The sequence below is a fragment of the Copadichromis virginalis genome, linkage group LG11 (assembly GCF_057382275.1).
Source record: "Copadichromis virginalis isolate Kocher_CV1m ecotype Utaka linkage group LG11, C_Virginalis_male_GT1.1, whole genome shotgun sequence".
NCBI lineage: Eukaryota > Metazoa > Chordata > Actinopteri > Cichliformes > Cichlidae > Copadichromis > Copadichromis virginalis.
In genome coordinates this window covers 38,004,354-38,030,030 of record NC_140628.1, presented here as the reverse complement: position 1 = coordinate 38,030,030, position 25,677 = coordinate 38,004,354, and the positions used below count along the sequence as shown (strand labels likewise).

General features: G+C 41.2%; 1 protein-coding gene across 1 annotated transcript in view; it reads left to right on the top strand.

The window, feature by feature from the left end:
• The window catches only part of pear1 (platelet endothelial aggregation receptor 1), a 59,929-nt gene that overhangs the window by 1,736 nt on the left and 32,516 nt on the right, over window positions 1-25,677 (top strand). Inside the window, exons 2-4 of the mRNA XM_085472323.1 lie at window positions 22,555-22,665; window positions 23,270-23,371; window positions 23,466-23,566. Of these exons, the coding sequence (XP_085328449.1) occupies window positions 22,555-22,665; window positions 23,270-23,371; window positions 23,466-23,566 (314 nt within the window). The remainder of the gene's footprint in view (window positions 1-22,554; window positions 22,666-23,269; window positions 23,372-23,465; window positions 23,567-25,677) is intronic.

Sequence of the window (25,677 nt, the reverse complement as noted above, 5' to 3'; positions counted from 1 at the left end):
TCAATTCATGGCAAAGGAAGTTGCTGGGAGTAGTTCTGCTCTTTTCTCATCTTCCTCTGTTCTGTTTGATCTTCATTAAGCCGTTCAGGTTTCATCCCTGTTCTGGAGCACCTCTGGGTCACAGAGGAGCCGTGATTCAAGCCAGTGAAACGTGGCGGCAAGGTGGCTGCAGCCAGTAGTGCTGCGTGTGTGTACAGCGCACACATCCTGATGTGATGGTGTGTGAGTCAGCGTTCGTGTCCTGTTAGTGAAGTTAATCAGATGAGGCAGATGGAGTGTTTTCTCTGCAGATGTGAGCGGGTGCAGTGGATTGTTTCTCTTTTTTTGGGCATGTGTGAAGTCAGTAACACAATAATGGATGTTTATAGCACTCTGATATGAAAGAGCGCGTTGATTAAAAGGAGTTTGATTACACTGAAAAGGAGAGAGTGCAGCACATTTCGGGAGGGCGGGAGACGAGGGGGTCACTAGCTGAGCCGCTGGATTAAAGAGAAACCAGTGTAGAAACCTGGCTTGATGACAAATTGACATGTTTATAGTTTAGAGCTTTGAAATGTTGAACTCCTGCACATGCATGTGCACTATTTTGGAAACAAAATGCACGTTTCCTTTCCTCTGTGGAGATGTAAAATCACCGTAAATCACCGTAAATCCAGCAGTTATTGTCTGTGACTTGTGAATGAAAAGCTTTTTGATTAAGGGGCCCTGACATCTTTCGACTCATAAACATCTGCATGGAAGGCGAGATATGATTAACTATCAGAGTAAATCTCAGCCACCTGGTCTGGACTCCTGACCTCACATCTGCTCTGGCAACTGAAACACCTCAGGAAGTCTCTGACTGCAGACTGAACTTTGTGTGTCTACAAATATTCCTAAAAGCTCATTTTTAAAGCTCATATTTAATCAATAAGTTATATTCTGGCTGTTAAAAACGAACTGAAATGGGGCGTCTTTGTTTTCCGTCAGTGCCCTCATATGGAATCCTCATTGGTTGACAGAGTGTCTGCCCTCTTGCAGACTGTTTCGGCTATCAGTGGCATAATAGTGACCCATTTTTTCTCTCTGGTCAACCAACAAAAATCGCCTCCAGTCTGACAGCTGGAGATCCGGCTGACTGAACATCTGTTTGTCCAGGAGAGGACTTGATTTCAGGCAGGCTATTGGATTTGTTTTGGTTAGAGATGACACCGGCTAGAGACACAAAGAGATGAAGTGGAACTGGAGAAAAAAGGGCTCAGTTTAAGTTACTGGATCCCCCGGTGCTTGGGCTTTTCTAAAATTTATTGTGCGACTGCATGGGGCAGCCAGAGTGTCTGCACATTGTCTTTTGAATGTCACTCCTTTTCTTGACAAAGTCATCCCTGATGGCCACACAGCACAATGTAACATCACAGTCTGAAGGCTTTGTTTGCATTATCCATCGAAGCACGGCTGCTGCCATATAGAGTTACGTGCACGCTCGCAGATTAGTCTTTTGCACACTGATGCCATCTTCAGGAGTTATGCCCTGACTTTACCTGGGCTTATATGAAATATATCTCAACATCACACAACATTTACTGCAGATATTTGTAGGTGTGACTCTTTACACTGGGTGTAGTGGACTCATGAGGTGATTTAATAATATCGTAATGGCTCTCACTGCGATGTACGCCTTAAGGAGAAACTTCTGTGGCTGCGAAAAAAAAGAAAGTGCTACAAACGAGTTCGTCCTCTAGAGTCGGGCTCCAAAAGTGAGTCAGTCCTCGTAAACTTCCATTGCCCAACTTTACAGTAGAAATAATATGTCTGCAGACTGGTGCAATGTTGTGTTTGCGCATATTAGAAAACTAAGCAGTGGGCTGCTCACTTTATTCTCTAGTCCACTGATAACACTTTGATTACTTTCCATATCTGCAAGTCTTCTTGGGTCAAAGGGATGTAAACGTGACGTTGAGATTTCGTGTGTCTGTCTGTTGTCTTTGACTGGTCTGCTGAGATTTCAGATTACAATACAACAAATACGCTTGCGCCTGCTGTGCTATCTCCAGCTGTCTGTAACAGAGAATCGAGGCTTAAGTCTGCATTTCACTAGCAACACTTAGTCTCTAATTTCATAAAGGCAGATGTCAAAGTGAAGGTTTGAAATGGTTGACATCATGGCCATCAGAACATTGCAAGTTATGAACTTAACTGTGGATCTGTTAGGCTTAATAAATGATGCCAGTGGAACAGCGGTGGGTGCTGTGTTGGTGCAAACCACCAATAATGGGAAATTTTAGTGTCAGGATGATGACCAGGACCAGTTTCTGTGGTCAGAAGTGGTTGAAAATAGCTTCTTCAGAGCGGATTTGTTCTGAATTTTGAAACTTTCAAACTAAAGAAGTTTTCTTCTAATTCATTATTGATTAACTGAATTCTTTTTTTCATGTCTTGCTGAATAATTTCCATTATGCCTCGCATTTTTATTACTGGGAAGTCAATTCATTATAACATTATTTTAATACTACATTTTTCACTCAAGCAGTTCCAGAGATTGAGGTTAAATACGTTCACATAAATCATTAAAAGCACCGTCTATGATTATGTTAAATCACTATTCTACTCATGCTCTCCCTTTTACGCACTGGCGACAGAGTCTTCCCTATTAAAGTTCAGAAGATGTAAAAAGTGGCCTGTATGAACTTCAAAAAGTTATTTTTGATGTAAAAATAGTCGTCAGGAAAACGACAAAGAGCAAAGGGAATTCAAAAGAAGGTGACGCTGGTTGAATATTCCTACCACAGGCTTATATAAGGCTCTCAACCCCATGTGCTCTGCAGCCGTGCAAATAATTTGGAGCAGACCCCTGAGCCCTCCAGCTCAGGGGGTTTGGGTCGCTCGCTCTGCTCTGGCACCGGAACAGCTTCATTGGGCCTCGGCTCAAATAACCAGTTATAAAAAGTAGAGGTCGAAGGGTTTGGAGCTGGAAATGAAGGAGGAGCCAGGGGCGGGTTGATGGAGTGACCACAGACTACTTGTACTGTGGTGAGGGTCTTTCCTGAAGTTGCTTATGTCGGTGGTTGTTCTGGGTGGTGGGTGGAGCAGCCGTGGAGACATTGTTCATTAAGACTTCGTGGGCTTTTGCTGGTGTCTGTGTCTTTGTAGGACGGCTGGAACCAAGTGAAATTTGAGATGTAGAATTAGAAGAAATATGGTACCAAGTTCACAGCCCAGGAGGTTTCTCGCTCTTTGTCTCCACCACTGTGATGAAAACGAGGTTATGTTTTTGTTATTGTTTGTTTTCATAGCCGCTGAAATCAGCCGTGCGGATGGCAGACAGTGTTTATTTTGTCAGCCATAAGAGAAAATATGACTTAACCATGCAAGATGAGAGGTTTGCATGTGAAAAACAAATGGCCTTTATGTCATGCTTGGCACCACGTGGACATGAACTGCTAGAACTCTCGATGCTTTTCCTGAGTTCAAACCCAGATCCACTCCACCAGCTGCGTTAAGCTCCGAGTCGTCCATCTTGCGCTTTATGAGAGACGTATTTTCTTCTTTTTGTCTACTTTGTTTTTTTCAGGCCACTTCTGAAATACAAACCTAGGCCCCAAAATAGACAAGATGACAGATTATCAGCATACCCATTATTCAAAACAACACGAGCTCTGTGTGGAAAAAAGAGTTCTTTGTGGGGAAAAAGGACACTTAGAAGCCAAGTGGCGCTTGCTGTTGGAAAATGCGAGAGCAGCAGGTCTGATAACACCTTTCAAGGATTCTCTTTTATGTGTCGCACTTTTTTCTAACCCCAATTTATTTTGTTTACATGCCGGAGGAAGCGAACATAGAGATGCAGCCCTGGATGTACAAGATGTTTCCTATCTGCTTCCTATTGTTTGTCCCTGTTTTCATTCCTGTGGTGCTCTGCCATAATGAGTGAAGACAGAGCAGAGGCAGAGTGGACCTGTGGGGCTTCTTTTGCCCTGTGCATGAAAATCTAAGAGCTGGAGAGCTGAAGTTATTAGCTGCAGACAGATGATAATGAACCAGAGATTTGTAGTCAGTTAAAAAGTAATAAGAAAAGCATGCTATCTTCAAAGACATAATAATCAGTAAAGTGCTGACAAGATACTCAGCGGTAGCTTTTGAGTTTGCAGTGTGTTAACCACAAAAGTGGTCTCTTGGCTTGCTCGTTAATTGGTAAATAGTTGAAACTAATTTCCAGCAGTAGTTGAAAAGCCTGGAGAATCCTCACTGTGATGGAAAAAAAAACCTCAGTGACTCACAGACAACCTGCTGTGTTTCCTGCTGCTTCTGTTTGCCTCTGGGCATCCCGAAAAAGAAAAAGTGTTAACAGTTTCCCTCGACTTGGTTTCCTCCAGTCGTGAACATCATCACAAGATGACAGGCTCCTGCACCTCTCTCCCTCCTGCCATCCTCAGTGTTTGCCCTCCCACGGTGTTGTTTGCCCAGGATGTCCTGTGCGGTGGCTTGACTCTGGCTCTTGTCTCCTCTTTGCTCCCCGTCTTCCTGCTGTGTTAAACAGATATGAGTGTGTCGTTGCAAGAAGCCCCAAGAGACAAATGTGTTGCACAATGCAGATGACCATGCCAGGGCTTTCAATTAACTACAGCACATTCTGCAGAGCCCTCTTTCATCTTTCGTTAGCCGCGAGGCAGCCAAACAAAGTGAATTAATGGCACCACCTGTGGGGGCTGAAACAGTTTCAGTCTAGCGACACTGCTGGGAAAGCACGGAGAAACAGACTAAGTAAAGGAACATCTTGGAGAGTTCACCTTCAGGGTAGCACACGTGGCTCAAGTTTTTCAGTGAAGAAAATAAGGCTCGAACTTCCAGATGCTTGCAGAATGGGGCCCATCTGGAGAGAGGGAGCTTTGGGGCTATATGTGAAAAAATGGCTCTAAAGTGATCACTTTAATAAGTTACAGGTTTCCACCTAGTCCTCCAAAAAGGCAGCACACCATGTGCCAGTGGTAGGACTGTAAATCACGCTCTTAACTTTTAGGAATTTACTGTCCCCAGCTGGACTTCCTGAAAATACAAATAGAGAAGCAAAGTCAGAAGAGATAATGACTGAAAATGACTCTGGTGAACTGTACCTGTCCTGGCCTGCTGCTGCTGCTGCTGCTGCTGCTGCGTGCATATTGGTCCAGGACCTTAGTGTTATCTGGGTACCATAGATACGTCGGACCACATTGAGAATCCATTGAGATGCACATCTGTCTTCCAGGATGCAGCTCCGACTCCCCTCTACCACCCTTCACACACAGGTTTGTTTGGTAAATAACTGATTCACAGCTGGGCGTACAAGTGCCTCAGTAATCACGCAGGAGAAAAAAGAACTGAGTGGACCTTAACAGTTTTGAAAAGTTGACATTTATCTAAAAAGATAGCCACTAGACCAATGTATTTATTTATTTATAAAGTATTTAAATACACTAACACTCCAAAGTCAAAAAATTGCCAAAAATTGTGCATACGAGATAAATGTAGCTTTAAAACTGGTCTTACTCTTAGATTCAAGAAGTTTATTGTCATATACACGGCAAAACACGAGTGGTTACGCAGAGCAATGAAATTCTTCCTTTTCGAGAATTTAAAGTGTAAGTAGTTATGCAACACTGTCACAGTGGAAATATATACAGAACACGGAATATTAAAATTGTTTATATTGTATGAAGTTTTATAATGTTGTATATAAATGTACAAAATTGCAAATTTAAGGGTCAAGATCAGGTCAACAGTATGGATGGACGGATTGTTAGCTAAACATACTTGATATAAAATCTCCAGTTAAAATGATAAATGTAATGCTGCAAATTGTTAGCTGAAGTATGAATAAACAACTGAAACTGCTAGCTCAAGATGTCAGATAAACAAAAAGAAAATGATGATAAAAATTATTAATAAAAGCTTAAAAATCATTATCTAGAAGTTCTGCAGCTAGGAGGTAAAATTAAAAGATAAAGGTATGGATGAAGAAATTGTATTTTGGGTTTGGGTATAGCTAAACTAGGTAAAATGATTAATTAAAAGAAGTTTATTAGCTAACAGTACGGCCGGCAGTTAAAGTTTTTAGCTGAAAGTTTGGATGAACAAACAGTTTCCAAAATTTACTGGATAAAAAGTGAAACTTTCAAGCCAAAAATAATAACACATTCTCACTGATAAATGAACGAAGTACAGATTTTGTTTTAAATGATTGTAAATGGACACATTTGAAATGTGGCGTAGATAGAAAACTCCCTTTGAGGAGAATGTGGTGAACCTTGAAAGCACCAAGTTAAGTCTTATTTCAGGTCAGTCCTGGGAACAAATAGCAGAGAAAAACATCAACAACAACAACAGAAACAGATAGCCACTAGAGCTCAAATCGTTTCCAGCTTGCAGCAGCTGCAAAGAGAAAAAAGCTGCCATCCACTCACATTGGATGTGTTGTCTTAATCAAAACCAGATGTGGCATGGTTAAAATCTGTTACTGTAAATGGCTCGCTGTTTCATTCTGCAGTGACTCAAAGACTTGCATAAAAGCTGCTGCATGGGAACGTTATCCGCAGTATGAAAAATGTTGTTCTTAAATCTACTGTCACAGTGAGGATCAGGCTTCCCATGATCAGACGCCACAGACATTCAGAGGGATCAGTATAATGTTGTTGGTCACCAGACCCCCCAAGAAGGCACATTTTACCCGAAATAATAAAAAACAAAAGACTTGTCACAACTGTTTTTAAACAGCGGGTCCTGATCTGTATTATCGAGAGCCTTAAAATAATTGTATAATTTTGAAACTTGTTCAGCTTCTGTGCTTGTAGCTGTTGTGGAGATTGATCGCCAAACGAGCTCGGCCACCACGAGGGCGAAGACCGCAAGCTGTAAGCAAGCTGCACGTTCTTCAGCCAAAACAAAAGACATAATGGAAAAAAGAGAAAGCCCGTGTCCCTGGGTGCACGGAGATACATGGAAGCAGGCCAGGTCTGTGCGTGCACATCTGTGTTTATGATGGTGTTGAATGGTGAGTTTCGTGCTGACTTGGCACTTTGTGGTTCAGAGTTTTCCGTTAGTGGCTTCGGTGTGATCGCCCGTTTCCCCTTGTAAGAAACTACAAGTCAAACAAGTGATTGGAGAATTGCATGCCAGCGATACATCAGCAGTCAGTAAAACAGATTGAGATTGAGTTTGCATATCTCACTGCACTTGATAAACATCCAGATGTGTACAATGCAAAGACTACAGCTATTATAAAAGAGTCTCGTGTTACAGCCATTAGGAAAGCATGTCAATATTTGATGTGCTAGTAAAATATTTGCTAACACCAGCCTCAAGAAATGTTGAGGCTGGTGTTATGAAGCTAATTGTCTTACCCCAAATAAGCCAGAACAAACAGCATTCCACTCACAGCACTTGAAGACTTCCTTGTCTTCTAATGCACGGGCACCAGCAGACTACTCAGACCTGATAACGAAAGTTATCCCTGCATGGTCGTCTGACTGCATTGTGCAGAGCTTCTTGTCATGTCAGGAATGTTTGGCTTTTTTGGTGTTTAAATTCTCCAAGAGTGTTTGGGGGGTGAATCAAATCATTGTGTGTTTGTCAGGTATAACACTTAGTACCACCCTGTACTAATCCCAGCTCTGGAGATACTTCTACAGCTGTCTTTTTGTTCTTTATTCAGTTTTTTATTTGTTTTCAGGGCTTGTTTGATTTCTTGTTTGTTTGTAAGTCTGGACAGGGAGTCTTTGATAAAGATTAGTTGACTTATTGTGGAGGACAGTTCAGCAACGACTCTGGTGTCCTCTGTGCTCTTAGTATTTCTTCAGAGCCTTGAGGTTTTTTGGGGATTTTGGTGTGTTTTATCCTCCTGAACCATTCTCCACTGACATGCACGTCTCTGAGGAAGTCTCTGTTTCTCACTGAATAATTCATCTTTCTTCTGATTGTGTAATCATTTCTAAGATACCTGATCTTGTGCTGTTGGGTCTAATCTTCACAAACCCTCAGTCCAGCACTTCTCTGACTCTGGGGAAGCAGAATGGCAGTCAGACGTCTAACATTTTCTTTAACACATTTTTTGATTCCCACTATGACTCCGTCCGTTGCTCAGCAGTGTTTGTTTGGAAGCTGAGGAACAGCTAAATAGTTTTTTTAAATTATGATGTTTTGAACAAATGAGTTAATATGATCACAATCTTCATCTTTACAGTTTTATATGTTTTACATGTCAAAACTTATTGTGTTTTGAAATGTTTCTAAACCTCTTAAAAAAATTAAATGTCATCTCAGAGTCTTGGAGTCTGCTGTTAATAGATGAAATGAATAAAGAGGACTCAGAACTTGTCTAAACAGCTGGTTGCTAGTTTTCAGCAGATGATATTTAAAACATGAGTAAAAAGGTAATTAGTTTGGGACTATTTTTGTAGGGCTAAAAACAAACTGTACTTTTGTAATGGAGCAGGATGTTATACCAAATACGAAGTCGCATTAAAGTTGAGTCTCTGATGAAGGGAGCATGCCGCCTAGTGCAACAGTGTGGCTCAGTTTGTAGTAGTTTTTGGACAACAGGGGGTTTCATAGACTTTGGTTACGCATTTAGTAGTAATATTAGCTCATTGTTGGTTTTGGATGTTTCTACATTACAGTAAGAAAATTATTTAACATTATCAAATGGATCCTTGTCAGATACATTAAAAACACTACTTGATGTTTGTACTGGTGGGGAGAAATGAATGTAAACAGTGCTGTAATGGAACCACACAAAATTAATTAAGAAGACATCCAGCATATTGTCCAACAGTGACAAAGATCAACACCAAGCCCAAATAAGCATTAGAGAGAGGCCTAAACAAGTGACACATTCAATCGGTGCTTGTTTGTCTGTTTAATCTAATTAGAGACGTTATTCTCTGATAAAGGAGCTACTCAGAGACATCACTAACAACGAGAGTTGATGAACTCTCTAAGACTTCCCTTGAGGCTTTCTTTGTTTTCATTGGCTCATCCAAAAATTTCAAAGGCGCTCGACCCTGTGCCCTGTTCTATATATACAGCGCGCTAATAAAAATGAATCAAAAGTGTTGGCTGTAGCTTCATGATGGAGACACAGCAGCTTTGTTTCCCACAACTTTCTGACCCTGAACGAAGAGGACAGAACATTTGTTTGAGGCAGTAATTAAGTGAAAAGAAACATCTTAAGATAAAAGAAATCAAATTTCATGGTGTAGAAACAACAATGGAGCAGAGCCTCTGATGTTTAAAGAGAATTAGGACCAAAACATCAGAGGATAGCGTGATTAAATGTTATTGAGATCCTGGGGACAGTGTGAAGTGTCAGGGAGGTGTCACCACAAATCAGATTAAGTTCTACATAATAACCTTTGCAGTGTGGTGATTGTATGTGGTGGAGAATGAACACCCGCAAAGGTGGGAACCCTCTTGGAAGTGGAAAAAATCAATGGTTGCTGCTGATTCTGTTGATGTTTTTTTAATTTGGGGAACAACTGTGAGCGCTGTCCAGGGTTTGAGTGCTTTATAAGGGGATTGCACAGGTTGCCTGGTGGGAGGCAACCTGTCTGCCATCAATCACACACTGACTCAGACTGGTTGCAGTCACTCTCTTAGAGAAAGTTTTCAAATTGCTGCCATCTGAGTCAAGTCAAGTCCGTTTATTTATAAGCTTGTTAAAAAATAACAAGCATTGACAAAAGTGCGGTACAACAAGACAACAAAAGCAATAAAAATAACACAATGTAGAAAAACGGACGGACAAAAAATAATGTCAAGGCTCGGTTTTAATAAAAATGAGTTTTCACATCAGTGCACATCTTCTGTGAGCTGCCAGCAGTTAAAGCTGTCTTTGAAAACAGATGCTAGACCTCCACCATGACCAGTTATCTGTAGGTAATGGAAAAAATGACAGTAAGGTTGAAGAGTTCAGAAAATGGGCTTAACTCACCAAAAATACGCCAAGTTTCAGTCACAAGTAAAAAATCCAAGTCCTGGGAGGTGAAGAAGACCTCGTTAGCTGTTGAGCTGGTGTTAGACAGAGTCAGCGTGATTGAGAGTGACTGAGATGGAAGACCTAGTCGGGAGGTCCGGTGCCACCGGGTTTATTCATTGGTAGGGAGGTTCAAGGGAGCACCAGGAGGTGAAAGGGACAAGAATACGGTGTTAGGGAAGTCAGTCAGTCAACTCATCTGCAACACATCTCATTTCATCAGTGGACCCAACTCAAGTGGTTTCTAACTGGTTTTATTCTGTTATATTCATAGACAGTAAGAGCAAGGATGCTGAGCACTTGTGTCATTTCACAGTTACGTTACAGCATCACTGCTTGTAGAGGAACTGCTGAACTTCTGAATGAATTCTACGACCAATAGAGTTTGAATTGTTGCAGCTCTATTGATTATCACTGCCACGTTGTCACAAACAGATCTAATTGCATGTAACTGCCACCTTCATCTTGCTGAATTCCAAACCGTTCACAGACCGCTTTTGGTCTGATTGCGTTTTGTTGCTGCTCTTTTTGTTTGCTGCAGTTTCTTCCAAGATGGCAGCTGACTGCGAGCGGTCGCAGACCTGCTACCTGCCATCAAAGGCAATGAAACTGCAACATGTTTACACGTGGCTGTGATCGTTTTGTCCGTGCCATTGTAACGTCACACAACCAAATGATTACAAAACATACATTTAAAAGTTGAAAATTTAGCCTTGGAAATCAGGTCCTTTTTGATAAATCACTGAAGAATAATTGAGGGCATTTTAGAGCTGCCATAATTTAAATTATTGCTATTTTTCTAGCTAAAAGGCTCAAATATGAGAATTTACATTATAAAAAAAATATTTTGGCACATAGGGAGTCTTGAGGATGTCAAGCTTAGGCTCCAGGATATTGAGTCACTGAGTAATTACAGTGTAAATCTTTTATAATTTCTCTGCTTCTATAAACTAATCAGATATAATTTAATCGCACTGATATTGATTTATGAAACTAAGTTCGATTAGCCCAGTCATTACAGAGTGGTCTTTTCTCTTGTTGTTTTTTCTGTTTCAGCAGTTTGTTCCTTAAACATTCAGCAGATATTTGGAGTGTAGAAATAAATAAAATTTGAAGTAAACTAGGAAAAAAGAGGAGATTTGATTCAATTCAGGGATGTGTTTTTACAGAACAATGCATTATAGGAAAACACTTAATACTCGAAGTTTAGAGCATTTCCTGAATGGTTGCAGTCGGCAGACAGACAGTAGTAAGCAGGACGAGATGGAGAGGAAGTGCACATCTGAATCAACAACTGGCCCGTGAGTCCACCAGATCAGCCAGGTGCCACCGCCATTAGAAATATCCAGCTCAGATAGTTGCAGCAAGAGCCACTGACGTCTGAAATTACTATTCCTATTATGTGGTCAGCGGTTGGATTTAGTTCAAGACTCTGTGGCTACAGGGATGCTTCACAGTCAGTCCAAAGTCATCCTCAGAAAACATATTCTGCCAATGAAATTACTTTCTATGTTTTCTAATCTTTAGAATTTGAAGGTGGTTTAAACAATCCATCCAGGGCACTCGTCTTTGTTGCTCCCACATCTCAGTGAGTGCTTTCTGTAGTACAGAGATTTTTAATTTTATGTAGAACGGTAGCATGGAACAAAAGGAAGAAGTGACACAAAACGTGTCATATTGCTGAATCCAACTTCTTTGAGTTGGCCTTTTGACTCTTTACGTCTCATTAAATGACCAAGTCACAAACAGCTGTACATCAAAGGTCAGAGACTCGTGTTTGAATACATATCCAAGACTCACTGTGGATGCAGATGTCTTATGCAACAAACATCATATTTTCCCACATAAAACAACCATTCTCTGGTGATTGCACGTGAAGTGACTTTTCCAAAGCTCCTCGTGTTCGTTTTTCTTACGAGCAGCCTTGTAATGTTGAGGCTTTTCTCCTCTGTTCTTACTGTGCCCATTTACAATGCAAAGCTATGCTTTTTGGTCACAGTTTGTGTTTTTTTTTTACAAGGACTTTGCTCCAGCATGATCCACAGAGCATTAGAGGACATATAATTACAGCGCTGTATGGTCATGTCCCCCAGAAACCTCAGCTAAAGCCTCCATTTTGGGTTTTCCACCATTTTCACTCACTAAGGTTTGCATAAGACTCTTGTTTTAAACACAAGCCAGACATGACTTCAATCCAAGGTGTTCAAGTCTGTGTTTGTATTTATTTTGGTCCACAGAGGTGAGTCGGGGTATTTGTCACACTGTTTTTGTTTGTTTTTGCCGACTTCTCTGACTTCTCTGACCAATGAAACCACAGTCATCCTGCCTGCGGTTATGGTGTGGAGTGTGGCGGACCAGGCGGCAGTTTACACTGTGGCTCCATGTACGAGTGCACGAGCCTCAAACGTGTCGGAGCAATGCAGCAGGGAGAACGAAGGGAGAGCAAGAGGACTTCAACTGGCAAAAAGCCCAGCCCGTCACAAGAAACAGTCTAAAAGGGCTTATTCTGTGATAGTAGGAATGCAAGACCCACACCAGCAAAAATAACTGTTGTTACATCCCAGATACGCTTCAGATCAAATCCGGTGTCATCGTCTAGGTGACATAACTCCTGAGTAAATGCATGCTAATAGGAAAGTTGGAAAAGAAGGAAAACAGGATTTGTTTTGATTCTCAGCAAGGTAGCCGTTCATGCTTAAGAACAGCGCTGCAGGACTTAATGTGGCAGGATGGATTAAAAGTTTTAAAGTTTCACTCATGCTTACGTTTGCTTACATTGTTACCTCGGGGCTGGTGGGGCTGCTTCTGCTTTTAGAGTGGGAAATCCAAGTAGAGTAGATCACTCCAGATGAAAATTCTGAAACACCATTTGTTTGGGTCGAGCAGGGTTTTTTACCTAAATGACCAACCAGTCCCTTCATGTATCACTTGGATTTACCTCAGATAACAAAAGGATGAAGCCAGATGACTTTATCAAAGCCTGCAGGGGAAGGAGGCAGCTGTGAACTGCTGGGTCCATCAAATGTTTCACTTTGACAAAAGGGTGACTCTTGCTTGTGACTGTTACGCTTTAAATTTGTTTTCAGAATAAAGTTTTGCTACAGAAACACCATCAGTTCAGGTTCTTTCAGTGTTGTTGCAGTTGCTGCTGTTTGCTAGTAGAGGCCTCCAACTCTGTGTGAACTTGTGTCGATGTGCTCGACAAGTGGGCCAAAACAAAAGCAGCACTATAGTGACCTTATCACACCGACCTCTGTTATCCACTGACTCTGTTCTCTGTCAGCGTGGTGACAGAGGCTGTGACAACAACTGCACCACCTCCTGAGCTCGCTCGTGAAGTGGCTGTCCAACAAAAACACATACAGATCGTGTCTAACAACTAGTTTATTCTGACGGAATAAAGGGAAAAGGTGTGGTTGTCAAGTCTTAAATCTGTTTCTGCTTTATAACACATAAATAGATTAAACTTTTGTGTCTTTTGTATCCAAGCTTTGAGGTTACAAACTTACAAAAGATTTCATTATAATTGTGGAGTTTTTTATTAATGGTTATGTTATGTTTAAATCTAAATATCTGTGTTTGTGTGATGCAGTTTTCAGTATTTGTCTGGCTTAGAAAGATGTTAAAGTGATATAGGAGTTCAGATTTTGATGAGTTTTGATTATTTTGGCAATTAAAAATCCAAGATACCCAAAGTCCAGAAGGCAAAACAGACAGAAGTCTGACAAGGAGCTCAGTGAACTAATAATAGACACACAGAGAGCAACAGACAATCTGATGAGGACAAAGGGAAACGCAGAACTATATGTATGTATATGTAGGCATGATTGGAGATGAGATACGTGTGGGAACATACACAAACAGATGAAATTCATGCGGACGGGAGCAATAATAGGATGTAAAACCAAAACAAGGCATGAGAAAACTTTCAAACTAAAGCATAACCCAAAGACTTACATGCAGACATGAAGAAACACAACAAATATAGCACAGACCACGAGTCTGTAGGGGAGCTGATACAAATGCTTTCTGTCAATGAGTAGATGTGCGCAGAAATACAGTTTTCCTGCATGGTAACAAACTGGTCATGGAGATTATTCTATTCTATTGTATTGGCCACCAAGGAGCTGACAGTATGGTAAAGCCTGTACAGAGTACAACACTACGACAGACACTGTGAACTCACAAATCCAGCTGCTGTAACGTTACTGTAATTTAACAATAAACCTGCAGTTTATCAGAGAGCTGCCTTTCAGAAGTTTGATGCTTTGCTTCCGTGTAGAGTTTCTCTTGAAGGAAAAGTAGTGAAAGAAAGTAAAGTAATGTTCAAGAGACACAATTAACCTCAGCTCTGGGAATCTAAACCTGAATGAATATAACAGGGGGCCAAGATCGAGGAGGGGGTACATAGTGAGTCCTGCTTTTCTCAGTTAAATAAATTACACCAGACCACAAGCCGAGGCTGCCAAATGAAAACTGGCCTGATGTTGGCACACAGATGACACAGGGCTGACATGATTACTTTATATTTTCCAGCAGCTCCCCTAATTAAGAGCGCTTTAAAGGGACTCGAACCCGAGGACAGATTGGCAGCCTGCGCTGGGCATCTGCCGTTGCATTCAAAGAGCCTGTTGGTAAGAAGAAGTCTTTTGCAGAGGAGGATTCAAATTATTTATTCCCATGTTATTACTGGAAACTCTAGCAAAACTGAGGTTTAAGATCTGCTGACATAATTATAAGATTGAGTTGCAGAGTACGAGGTCAAATGAAGACAATTTAACTGCCTGAGAAAAGCAGACAAAAGAAACAGACTTTGCAAAGGTGCAACTTCTACAGTTCAGGAACTCTGCACCCGGTTGCATCAATCTCACAGATAGCAAACAGCCTAGAGCTCAATCAGCAAAATTCAGACTTCCCAAGATTTCTGCAAGGCCTCAACCCTCCACTCTCCCTCACTAGATCATCCTTTTGTCATGCAACTCCCCCGAGATCCGTCAGCTGCATTTGAGCTGCCAAGAGTTTTCCACTTAAGCACTTTTTTTTCCAGTGTGGGGGTTCTGCTTTTGTGCCAGGGTACCATCTTTTACCGTATACTGAGGCTTTACAGCAGCCAGAGTGAAATGTGTTGATGTAGGCGTTGCATAACATTAATAATGTGGCAGAACTGACAACTACCGCAAAATCTGTGGGTGTGTTTTTAAGCTGTTCTTCTGACACTAAAGTTTTGGGTGGGGCACTGTAGATTTTTAAGGGTCTCTGCCCTCCCCCCCTACACCAACACCCACCCAACATGAGGCATGGCATCAACTGCAGAGTGTGTGCCAGGCTCGTCGCGGTCGAAGCGACCCTGCGAGCCAAGACGATAACCCAGATGCAAGGGATTATGGGTTTTATATTCAGTTTACAGTAACTCTGGTGTAATGTGAGGGTGGGATGGGGAGCTGGGGGAGAGGGGGCTGTGGCTGCGGTCGATGTGTCACACCGAGGTTTCTGTCAGTTTCTGCCCTCCAGCAGTTTTCATACATTTGTTATTGCAGGAGCTGAACTGTAAATTTGCAGCGCTGCAGCTTTCGTCTCCTGTGGAGGGTATTTTGTGATACTCGCGATGATCACAATCAGAGGGCGATCATTTAAACCTCCTTAAGACTGCGACACACACCGCAGCTTTATTGGCCAACTTTTAAGTGTAATGGTGCACAGCAGCCCTTTAATCATGTGCAGTGCGATCAACATGTTGCCAGGAAACATTTGACTTGATGTTTATGCTTTTGGTCTTCGTGTCTTTGTCTTTTGCTGGAGGTTTGGCCAGTTTATAATTCTCAAAAATTGACTTTTTAATGTCAAAGGCCTTTAAAGGGCTTGCATTTAGCCACAGGCTCCCGTAAGTAAGAATTTTTCTCTATGAGCTCAGTTTGTGGAGATTTTGACTTTTGTTCTTTCTGTGCGAGCAGACAAAGAGCTGGGGAAGAAAGTCTGATACAGCACTAATGACTGTTCATTTCTGCTCACTCATTGTTCTAATGGCATTATAATGGAGTTTAACCACTCCTTATCCCTCCCTTTGGGAACCACTGGTTGATTAAATCACTCCCTAAACTTCAGCTGTATGTAGATGCATCAGCTACGCTGTGCTTACTTTCAAGCTGTCCACCAGTGCAGGGACTTACTGTCTCATTAGAGCTGCAATCAGTTATCCAAGAGATTAGAAACACTCAGATAATTCATTATTTTTCTACTTTCTACTGTATTTCTACTTTCTACTGTTTCAGAAAAAAAGTAATAAAAAGCACCTGCCTTTACTTAAATGGGCTTCCAAGTTTTAGATTTAATTTCTGAAATAAAATTAATATTAATGTTTTCCAAAACTTTCTTAATTAAATGCATCTTTTTTTGGTATTATACACCAACTTGTAGTTAGACTTTTGATTTCTATTAAAAAAGTCTCCAGCATCGTCAGATGAGCCGGGTTTTATTAGTGATCTTATTGTGAACAGTTTTACATCGAACATTAAACTGTGGTGGGGATCTGCTTTTGATATTACTTACTTAGTACCTGGGTAGCATGAAACAAGACATAAATTACCTGCAGTTTGATTCATGCGACTCTGCCACACAAAAATGCATCCCGCCTGCAGGATTCATAACTCTGCAGGGAAAGTCGGGAAGACAGCCTTCAGTATTTCACCGAGCTGCTTTCCTTTTGTAGCCTCGTGGACTTTTGTCAAGCGCTTTAAAATATTGTTCAGGATAGAGTCATTTAAAGTTTTTATGCTATTGATTTGAAGTGTGGAAAACCAGGAGAACCCAGACACAGCTTTAAAAAATAGAAAAAGTCTTGACATAGGAGGCATATTTTGTAGATTCTCTGTCTGAATCTGACATCACAGCACCCCGACAGCGTGTATTTGGCAGCTTTCTGTTCTCTTTGCTGCGGCCAGTCAGTTACATCATCAGCTTTTCTTATTTTTATTTTTTAAGTTGATTTTCCTTTCCTCTTTGACTTTCCCTTCCAGTGCCTGACTAATATTTTCTACCTCAGTCAGCTCTGCAACTGTGCAGAAACTAATGCAGAGACAGAAATCTGGGGTTAGATGGAAATTGGCGTCATGTGCCTTGCTTCAGATGTCACTAGACTCTAGTATTAAACTTACTATTAATATTAGCACCGCTGCCTGTTGCCTTTACAGTGATGCAGGAACTCATTTAGAAGAGGATTCACTCCCTTATTTGCTAAAATCCAGAGTGATTTAGACCGAGCGCCGTCATCAATCCTGAGATAGACTCACTGAGACCGTCTTCCTGTAAAGGTCATTCAGGCAAGTTGGAGTTATGTCTTAAAATTAAGCAGCTGATAGCAGTCATGTGAAGAAGTGCATGTAAAGTGTGTTCTTCTGTGGTCAGCTTTAGCTGCAACATTAAAGCTATCCACATGAAAACAGCTTTACCTTCTTTTACCTGCGTAACAAACAGAATAGCTTACATACATGCGTTTCATCCAGAAGCTACACAATAACATTACTGACAGACATATAACGCTGAGGACGCAGGGTCACGTGTTTGCTTCTTCAGCAATGTGTATTCTTTTATTAAAAGAGGAGAAAGTTTTTTAAAAAGCAGTCGAAATCTTGCTGAAACACAGGCTGAAAAAATGTGCTCAAACATTTACAAGAAAAGCTCCCAAATGATGTGTTCATCATAAAATGATGAGCTGATTTCTGGTAAAATAGTCATTTTCTTGAACATTTCTAAGTTTTTTCTATTTAATTTTCAGTTTGTTCTCATAAATTTCTGACTTTAATCTAAAACATTCAGATTTTCTGGTAGTTCCACATTTTTTTTAAATCTTACCTTAACCTCCTAAGACCGTACATCTTTCACGGCATACATTTTTAATTTCTCTTTGCTATTTGGGCTGATTATAGAACAGTGGCAGTATAATGTCAGTGGATATCAGGCCCTTGTAGAGCAAAATTTAGTATCTTGGTCCAGACAACCCAAACTGTGATGTCCACATATGTGGATTCCAGGTCCTAGAAGGTTAAACAACCTTAATAGGCCAGTTTTGCTTTTACATTCAGGAGCTGATAAATTAAAATCGATTAATATATCATCGATGTGACCAGGTGTGACTAGGTTTTTACAGTTTTGCATACTTTAGGGGTTTAAACAACAGAAGACACAAAAGTAGGCTGATTTCACAAGCCAATCGAACCCAAAAAGAGTAAAATAAGCTCATTTCTAAACCACACAGAATGCATGAGAACCTCACCAGGTTATAGTCCAGAACATGCTGAACTGGGTCCTAAATTTTGCAACATTTTCTCTAATAATTGTTGTAAAAAGGTGTAAATTGCTTCATAAATGTCACGAGAACAAAGAAAAAAGGGTTTCTCACAAACCCGCTGTGTCCCCTCCAGTGCTAGCCCCTTCACTGTCATTACTCTTTATTATCTTGTCAGTCTGATGGGAATATTACCTTAATAAAATGGCTTTGTTGCATGAAGTCAAATGAAAATTATTTTAGGGTTGTCAGCACTTACAGATCCTGAAGGGCCTGTGATTGAAACTGAATATGGTAATAACATGAGTACAAATGTCTGGTGAGATTAATATAAAAGCAGTGCATCTGTTTTCATTTGGGCTCTGTTTTCTCTGAAGCCCCTGTGCGGTGGTGGAAGAAGCATTGCTTGGACTTCTAACAGCATTCTGCAGTCGGTGCAACGCGTGTGTGCACGAGCGGGACGCTGTTGACAGTGTGAGTGAAGAGAGGCTGCGCGAATTAACAAAATATCCTTGGATTCTAAAAATACTTCAGCTTATGGGACTCATTTGATGTGTAATGTCTCCAGACATGTGTGTGTGTGTGTGTGTGTGAGCGTACGCTCGTGTATGGCACTTTGCTTATTTTCTACTGTTTAAAGAGCCACATGAAAGTTTCCCTACGCTCAGTAAGATTGTCTGTTTTTTTCATCACAAACACAACCAGAAATATGTTGGCGCAGTCGCTACTATTATGGGTTTTTTTACTGATCCTGGTCCAGATTTTACATTATGTGTCCAGTGGATTTGAACTGTGGAGGTGTGTACACATTACTGCCAGCTGGCTGTAAGCTCAATGCATCAAATAGGAGTGGAAAAAGGTTTAGGATACATAAAGCACGCTTTTGTGCTGCAGCCAAACTTGTCCAAGTGAAAAGGTTCAGGACTGCAGTCTGGAAGAAGCTCAAGGAAAATAATGGTTGCTGAATGTAATGGAGTAAAGGCCATTATGTGAGGAGGAGGAGGAGGAGAGAAGAAGAGTCAGTCTGTCCACTGGTCAAGTGGAGGTGCTTTCTCTAAAAGCACCTGCCATTCTTTGTTGCACTAAAACAAGCAGGGTTGCCTCCCTGAAGACCTCCAGATGATGATACTACCACCTGGAGCTCTAGGCGTCTCCCTGCTCCACCTTTCCACTGTAGGTAACTTCAACATGCAACGCAAACAGCGAGCGACTTCCAAACAGCCCCATCTGCGCTCATTACTCGCTCTTTCTCACTGTTTAAGAATTCCCATGCGGTTTGAAGCTTTTCTCTAATGAAGCACAATTAAAATGAAAAGAAGGTAATGAAAAATATTTACCCCCAGTCCAATGAAGTGCCTTGGGAAGTTGATGACTGCTCTTAATAAAAGCCATATGCCTGTTCTTATAAAATCCTGTTTTTGTGGCACACATTTCTTAGGCGTTGGCTGTTGTGCCAGTAAGTGAATTAACTCCTGACAGTGGGTAGGAGAGCAGTAAAAGGCAGTTTATCAGAAGCAGGAGATTCGTGCTGCAGTCGTCACCGTGCCAAATCTCCAGCAGAGATAACCAGTCGCTGGACTTTATGGAAAGGCGTTCATTGAACTGAGATGTTTATGCTGAAGCGCTTCGATAAACACGTCACATTATCTTTTTTCCTGGTCTTACGTTAGCATATAGAACAATTTGGTAAACATATCTGAGGTGGCTCTGACGGGAAATGAACAGCTGACCTTGGCAGTATTAGAGGCATGCATTATTCATCAAGCTGGAGGGAAATCTTTTTTTTTTTCGTTTCAGGAAACATCCCAAAATTTCCAAAGCGGTGACTTGAAATACAAACATGCACATGAAAAGTGAGCAAAACCACAAATAAGCGACATACAGAAGGCAGGATAGAAACTACAGCCAGCCACGAGGCCGAATCTGCAAATCAGAGTTTTTCCACTGGCTTCGAGTTTACATTATAAACCTTGACCAATGTTTTAGTTCCTTAAACTATGACAACAGATCTTTTCATGTGACAACATGTTAAAATATCCATTAAAAATCCAATCTGGGTTGAAAGTTGATACTCTTTTCCCAGTACCAGGACCAGCTTGCAGCTGTTATTCAAGCACAACCTCCTGCCACTTTTCAGAAGCGTCCTTGCAGTGCAGTGGATACAGCATTGCTGTGCTCTGTTTATTGTTCCATGTGTATTAGAGGTGACAGCTTTTAGAACAGCCCAGTAACCATATTTATCTGGTCATTGTTTCACAGCTGTCATTTATTCTCTAAATTAAAGTTTTGATTAAGTTGAAGTTTTAAAAAAAACGTAGTTTTTAATACGTCACTGTGGTCATGTTGTTGTTTTATCTTAACACTCTCCTAAGTGTCTTTGATCCTTCTGAGCCCACAGCTGTCTGTTCTGGCCTTGAAGTTGTTAAGGTGTGATTGTGGTTGTTGTATATTGTGTACAGTTATGTTAAGGTAGTGTCGTAGCTTTAACAGTTTATAGTCACCAGTCCAGTGCACGAGTACGTTTTATTGAGCTTGTTGTAAAACTTTGGATTTCTTTTAGCTGAAAGAACTGGTTGATCTCTACTTGCCTTTAAATGAGGACTCAGTGCAGGAGCACAGAGAAGCCTAAACCACAGAGAGATGCTGCAGCAGGTGTTAAAGGTGATGGTGCTGTGAAAACTTAGGGGTAAAAATAGGCCCACAGCCCCTTTTTTTGTCATTTTTTATTCTTATGCCAGCACTGAAGGGGTGATATTTTCAGAGTGAGTCCAATGTGCCGAAACGAGCAACAATAAATGGTTACGTTGCTGTGACGCACTTCATGTGACAGCTCTTCAGAACAAATTTTGATGTGACATAATGTTCCTAAAATTCTGGATGGGAATTCACGATTCCCATAGGAAAAATGACTTGATTAGTGGATGTGTACTCTGCCGAAGTCACTGGTGGTCATGCTACAGCTATTCACCAAGTTCAGCTTCTTGTCATGAAACTTTAAACAAACATGCACGACTCCCTCAGGATTTCAAAGGGTTTTGCAGACTATATACAACTCCTGAGAGTGATAGCAAGAACAGTGTGAGCAATCCAGAACAGGACTGAGGATGTGGAAAACATACTGCAACATGCATGAAAAGGAACGTCACGCTCTGTGCTTGCTGTGTGGACCGCCTCCAAGTTCTCAGGTTTAAGGTTGCAGAGAGGCCTGAGTGGATTATGAAATTTACATGTATGGATACAGCCGTGTTCTTGGAGAACATGGATTCACTTTCACAGCTTTAGTGACTTTAAGTGAGATCTAATCACAAACAACAATGAAGAAATTTTGTCCACTAAGAATCTTAAGAAAGAAACTTCTTTCCACTCGTCAGAAATCTGAAATGTTTCCACATGAGCTGCTTGACTGAAAATACTCTCAGTCTGGGGTTGAAGTGTCACCGTCTCAACATATCAGAGAGCTCTCAACGGTAACATGCAGCTGATATGAGAAGCTGTGACCAAAATTCTGTCAGAGGGGAATTGTTGAGAAAACAGTGAGGACTGGACCGATGGCAACATAATGTCCTTGTTTCGTTATATTCCCACGATGCTTTCACCAGAAGGCTCACACAACCAGCCTTCTGAACTTGTGTTCAGGATATTTTTAGGGGGAAATCATCTTCCTTCGGCTCCTTGAGAGCCTGACAGGGTCGCCCGAGCCGAGGCGCGCTCTCTCGGGCTGATCTCTGATCGGATCCAGATGCTGCTGGAGTGTGGAAGGGGACAGCACAGGAGCGTGGAGGCTTCACGGCAGCACTGATTGATAGGGGTCAGGATCAAGTTAAGAGTCACATTTCCTGACTGTGATCCCTCTTTCTGTCTCATTTTCTTTCCTCCTAATGCTCTAACCATACCCAGCCATCGCGTCTGCTGTCACGGTGTCTCCCGACGCCTGTGTTTTATGCTCTCGGCTGAGACGGCACAGAGCTCAGCGGGCAGCGTTACGCTCAAGTCTGGCACTTTGCCTCACCTCTGCTGAGCTTTAATGAAGTCTTTTACTTTCATTTAACTAGAATTTGTGGGTGCCCCAAACCAGTCTTTCAATGAATCTTTCCATCCTCCAAACTGTGAAGTGTTAATAATAGCAAAGCAAAAACAAAACAACGAGTGTAAAACTCCAGCTGTAGAATATTTTCCACAGTGTGATTGAACAGAAGAGGTTTAAAGCTCAGATTTGTCACTGTTGCTTGTTCCATCAGCCAGTCACATATGTAACATATGTCCACTGTAAGTCTCTGCTTCTCCTTCCCTTCAGGACCATGCCGACCCTGCAGAGCTCTGCCGTCCTGCTGCTTTTTAGCATCCTGATTGGACTGAGCTGCTCTCTGGACCCAAGAGACCCCAATGTGTGCAGCACGTGGGAGAGGTGAGGCCTGCTTAAACACACAAACAAACAACTGTCACTGCTATGATACAATGTAATCATCATACATTGCATATATGAAAAAATGCAATTTACTAAATTTAAAAGTTAAAGTGGTCAGACGAGACATTAGGACACAAAAACAGCCAAATAAAAAGAACATTGGTGTTATTTATGGTACCTCCTCTGTGGAGGCTCAAAGTCAACTTTCTAATTAAATTTCAGCATCACTTTTATTGCTTTAGTCATTTGTGTTTAGGATAAAACTATTTGGGTGACTAACAGACCAATCAAATGCAAGAAAACAGAGTTCAGTCAGACAATTTACTGTAAAACAGATACATGACATGTCTTTACTAAACTGAGGCCACAGTATGGCAGACATTTACAATGGCATCGAGTGTTGTTGATGTCATCTACACCCAGGGTGTGTGCTTCAATTCTGTCAATTCCATCTTTCTCACAGACTCTGTGGAAAAGTGCATCTAATAGCTATTTAGATAATTCAGACAGGACTGATGATGATGACGAACAGCACTGCCACTCATAAAAAATCTCCTGTGAGTGGGTGTAGTATTTACACTGTTTCTGCTGTTCTGCCTTACAGCTTCACCACCTCAGTAAAGGAGTCCTACTTGCATCCTTATGACCAAGTGGGAGAGGAGCCCTGCTCGGATCCACGGACTTCCTACAAATGCATGCGCCACAGGTAGCTGAAGCAGAATGACTCATTTCCTTCCTGACTTCCTCTTCCTGCCAGGGGATAGTCAAAACATAATGTGTGCCCTATGTTATTCTTTCAGGATCACCTACAAAACAGCCTACAGGCAGGCGGTGAAGACTGATTACCGCAAGAGATACCAGTGCTGTCCAGGCTACTACGAGAGTCGAGGCAAATGTGTCCGTAAGTAGCTGTGGAAACCTTTGCACTCTTTGCTCTTACTCGTGCATCAGTGTCATGTTACTAAGACAGAAAGGTGAGACAAATCGGTCTGGAGAACTTTTAACAGAGACCAAAACCGACATTAAAGTTCTCGCTACAAGAATGAAACAAGATAGATGTGAGTAATGATTACACTGTTACATTTTTCCTTATACTAAAGATGTACAGCCACAGCGATGCTACTCACTGGTTTCACTTAACAAGGCAGCAAAGTTTAAAGTTATTAGCTAAGTGGAGCAAGTTACATACAAGTGGAGCAGGTGCGATGCACGGACACAGTTATCTTCTAATTGGTGTCTCACAACAGGCTGATAAAAATACAAGGCTGTGTCATAGACAGACATTTATTAGATAATTCTATTTAAGTGTATTTTGTTGCACTTCTATTTAAAAACAGGAATACAGCGAACACTGTGCAGAGAACCTCACCAGACAGCTCTCAGGAAAACTGCAGTTCCTCTTGTGGCCACTTGTGACTGGTTTGAAAAACAGCCCAATCCCCTTTGACTTAAAAGGGGATTCCCTTAAAAGGGAAAAACTTAAAAGCATTAGAAATCATGTGAACAGCTGGTGTTAAAAACAGCATCCCCCCCCTCCCAACCCCCACCATAATAACAACCGTATTATTGGTTGTATAACTCGAGCTTTAGCCGGCACCCTGCAAGGCCTCATCTTCAAATTCAAGTCACTGAATCTATCGAGGATGAGAGATTAACAGAATTATCTGAAGGCACACAGCTTATTGTGCAGCTTATTGTGAGGCACAGCCTGTCCAGCAGGTTTCTCAGGGACAAGATAAGTGTCTGTGCATCTGTACAGGTTGTGGCTGCTGCTTTGCTCTGCCCTGTCATCCAAATATGTCACCTTTTGTCTTTAAAAAAAAGCTGACGTGGAAGCAGCCAAAATACTAATGTTAAGGCACTGAAACGAAGAGTACAAAAGGAAAAGCATTCTGACACTGGCTTATAGACAAAAACAACATCAACCAAGTCAGTCAGTACCAACACACTGATTAGTTTGCAAGCAATACTGTGCTACATTTGTGCACGCAGTAACTCATTCACATTACTCGAAGAAAGTGTTTTATTTCCTCTTTTTCCATGCAGTGTGCATCGTCAGTATGAGCAGCACGTGGCACACAAATAACCAAAATTGTAGGTTCACTACCCACTGGAGTTTCTCATCCTGCTGGCAGTAATTGCTGGAATTTTTCAGAAAAATATATTTGATGTGTTTTCATTCCAAGATTTCACATCATTTTAGGAACTTTTGTTACAATAGTTAAGCTTCTGTTGAGTTCAGACGTGCGGCACTGCTGCCTCTGCAGCTCAAAGCAAAGAATGCTCCATATCAGTGTCATCATTTGTATGAATTCAGCATTTGATCAGCTTGTTTTCATGTATCATGATGCAAAAATAAAGTATGTAAGCTCATTTTTTAAATAAGTAAGTATTCTATATCCTATATATTCATTTTTTCTACTCTAGTGATGGTGGCCTTAAAGTAAGAGGAGCTAAAGCAGCTTGTTGGTAGCGGATGAACTGACGGGCTGCACCGAGACCCATTAAAACCTGAATCATACAAAGATTCTTCAGTAAAGTCAGAGAGTAAAAATATGACGCTGGAAATGAGTATAATAAATTCATTTAAAAAATTACATTATAGAGTAGTGAAGCAATTTTACCAATCCATTTTTACAGCTTCATTTTAATTAAAGTTAAAACTTTCATCCACATTGATTTGATTTGTGCCTCAGGTATTGTATAATCATGTTGTCTTATAATTGCTGTACATCTAAATGACCCCAACTTAAATATACGTGGAAGTATTTGGTGCTCTTTTAAATGCCATCACAATTTGAACTGCAAAAACAAAACAACTTAACAGGTAAACTCATAATCTCATCATTATCTAATGTTCTGCTGAAAAACATGGTTCTTCTTGCTCATGAAGATGTTACTCAAGGTGTATGTACACCTAAACAGTGTGACACGCTCATCACCCACAGCAGCCTCTCCCACCAGGACAGTTTGCCCAACAATGTAATGTAAATTGCTCAGAACCAGCTTGAG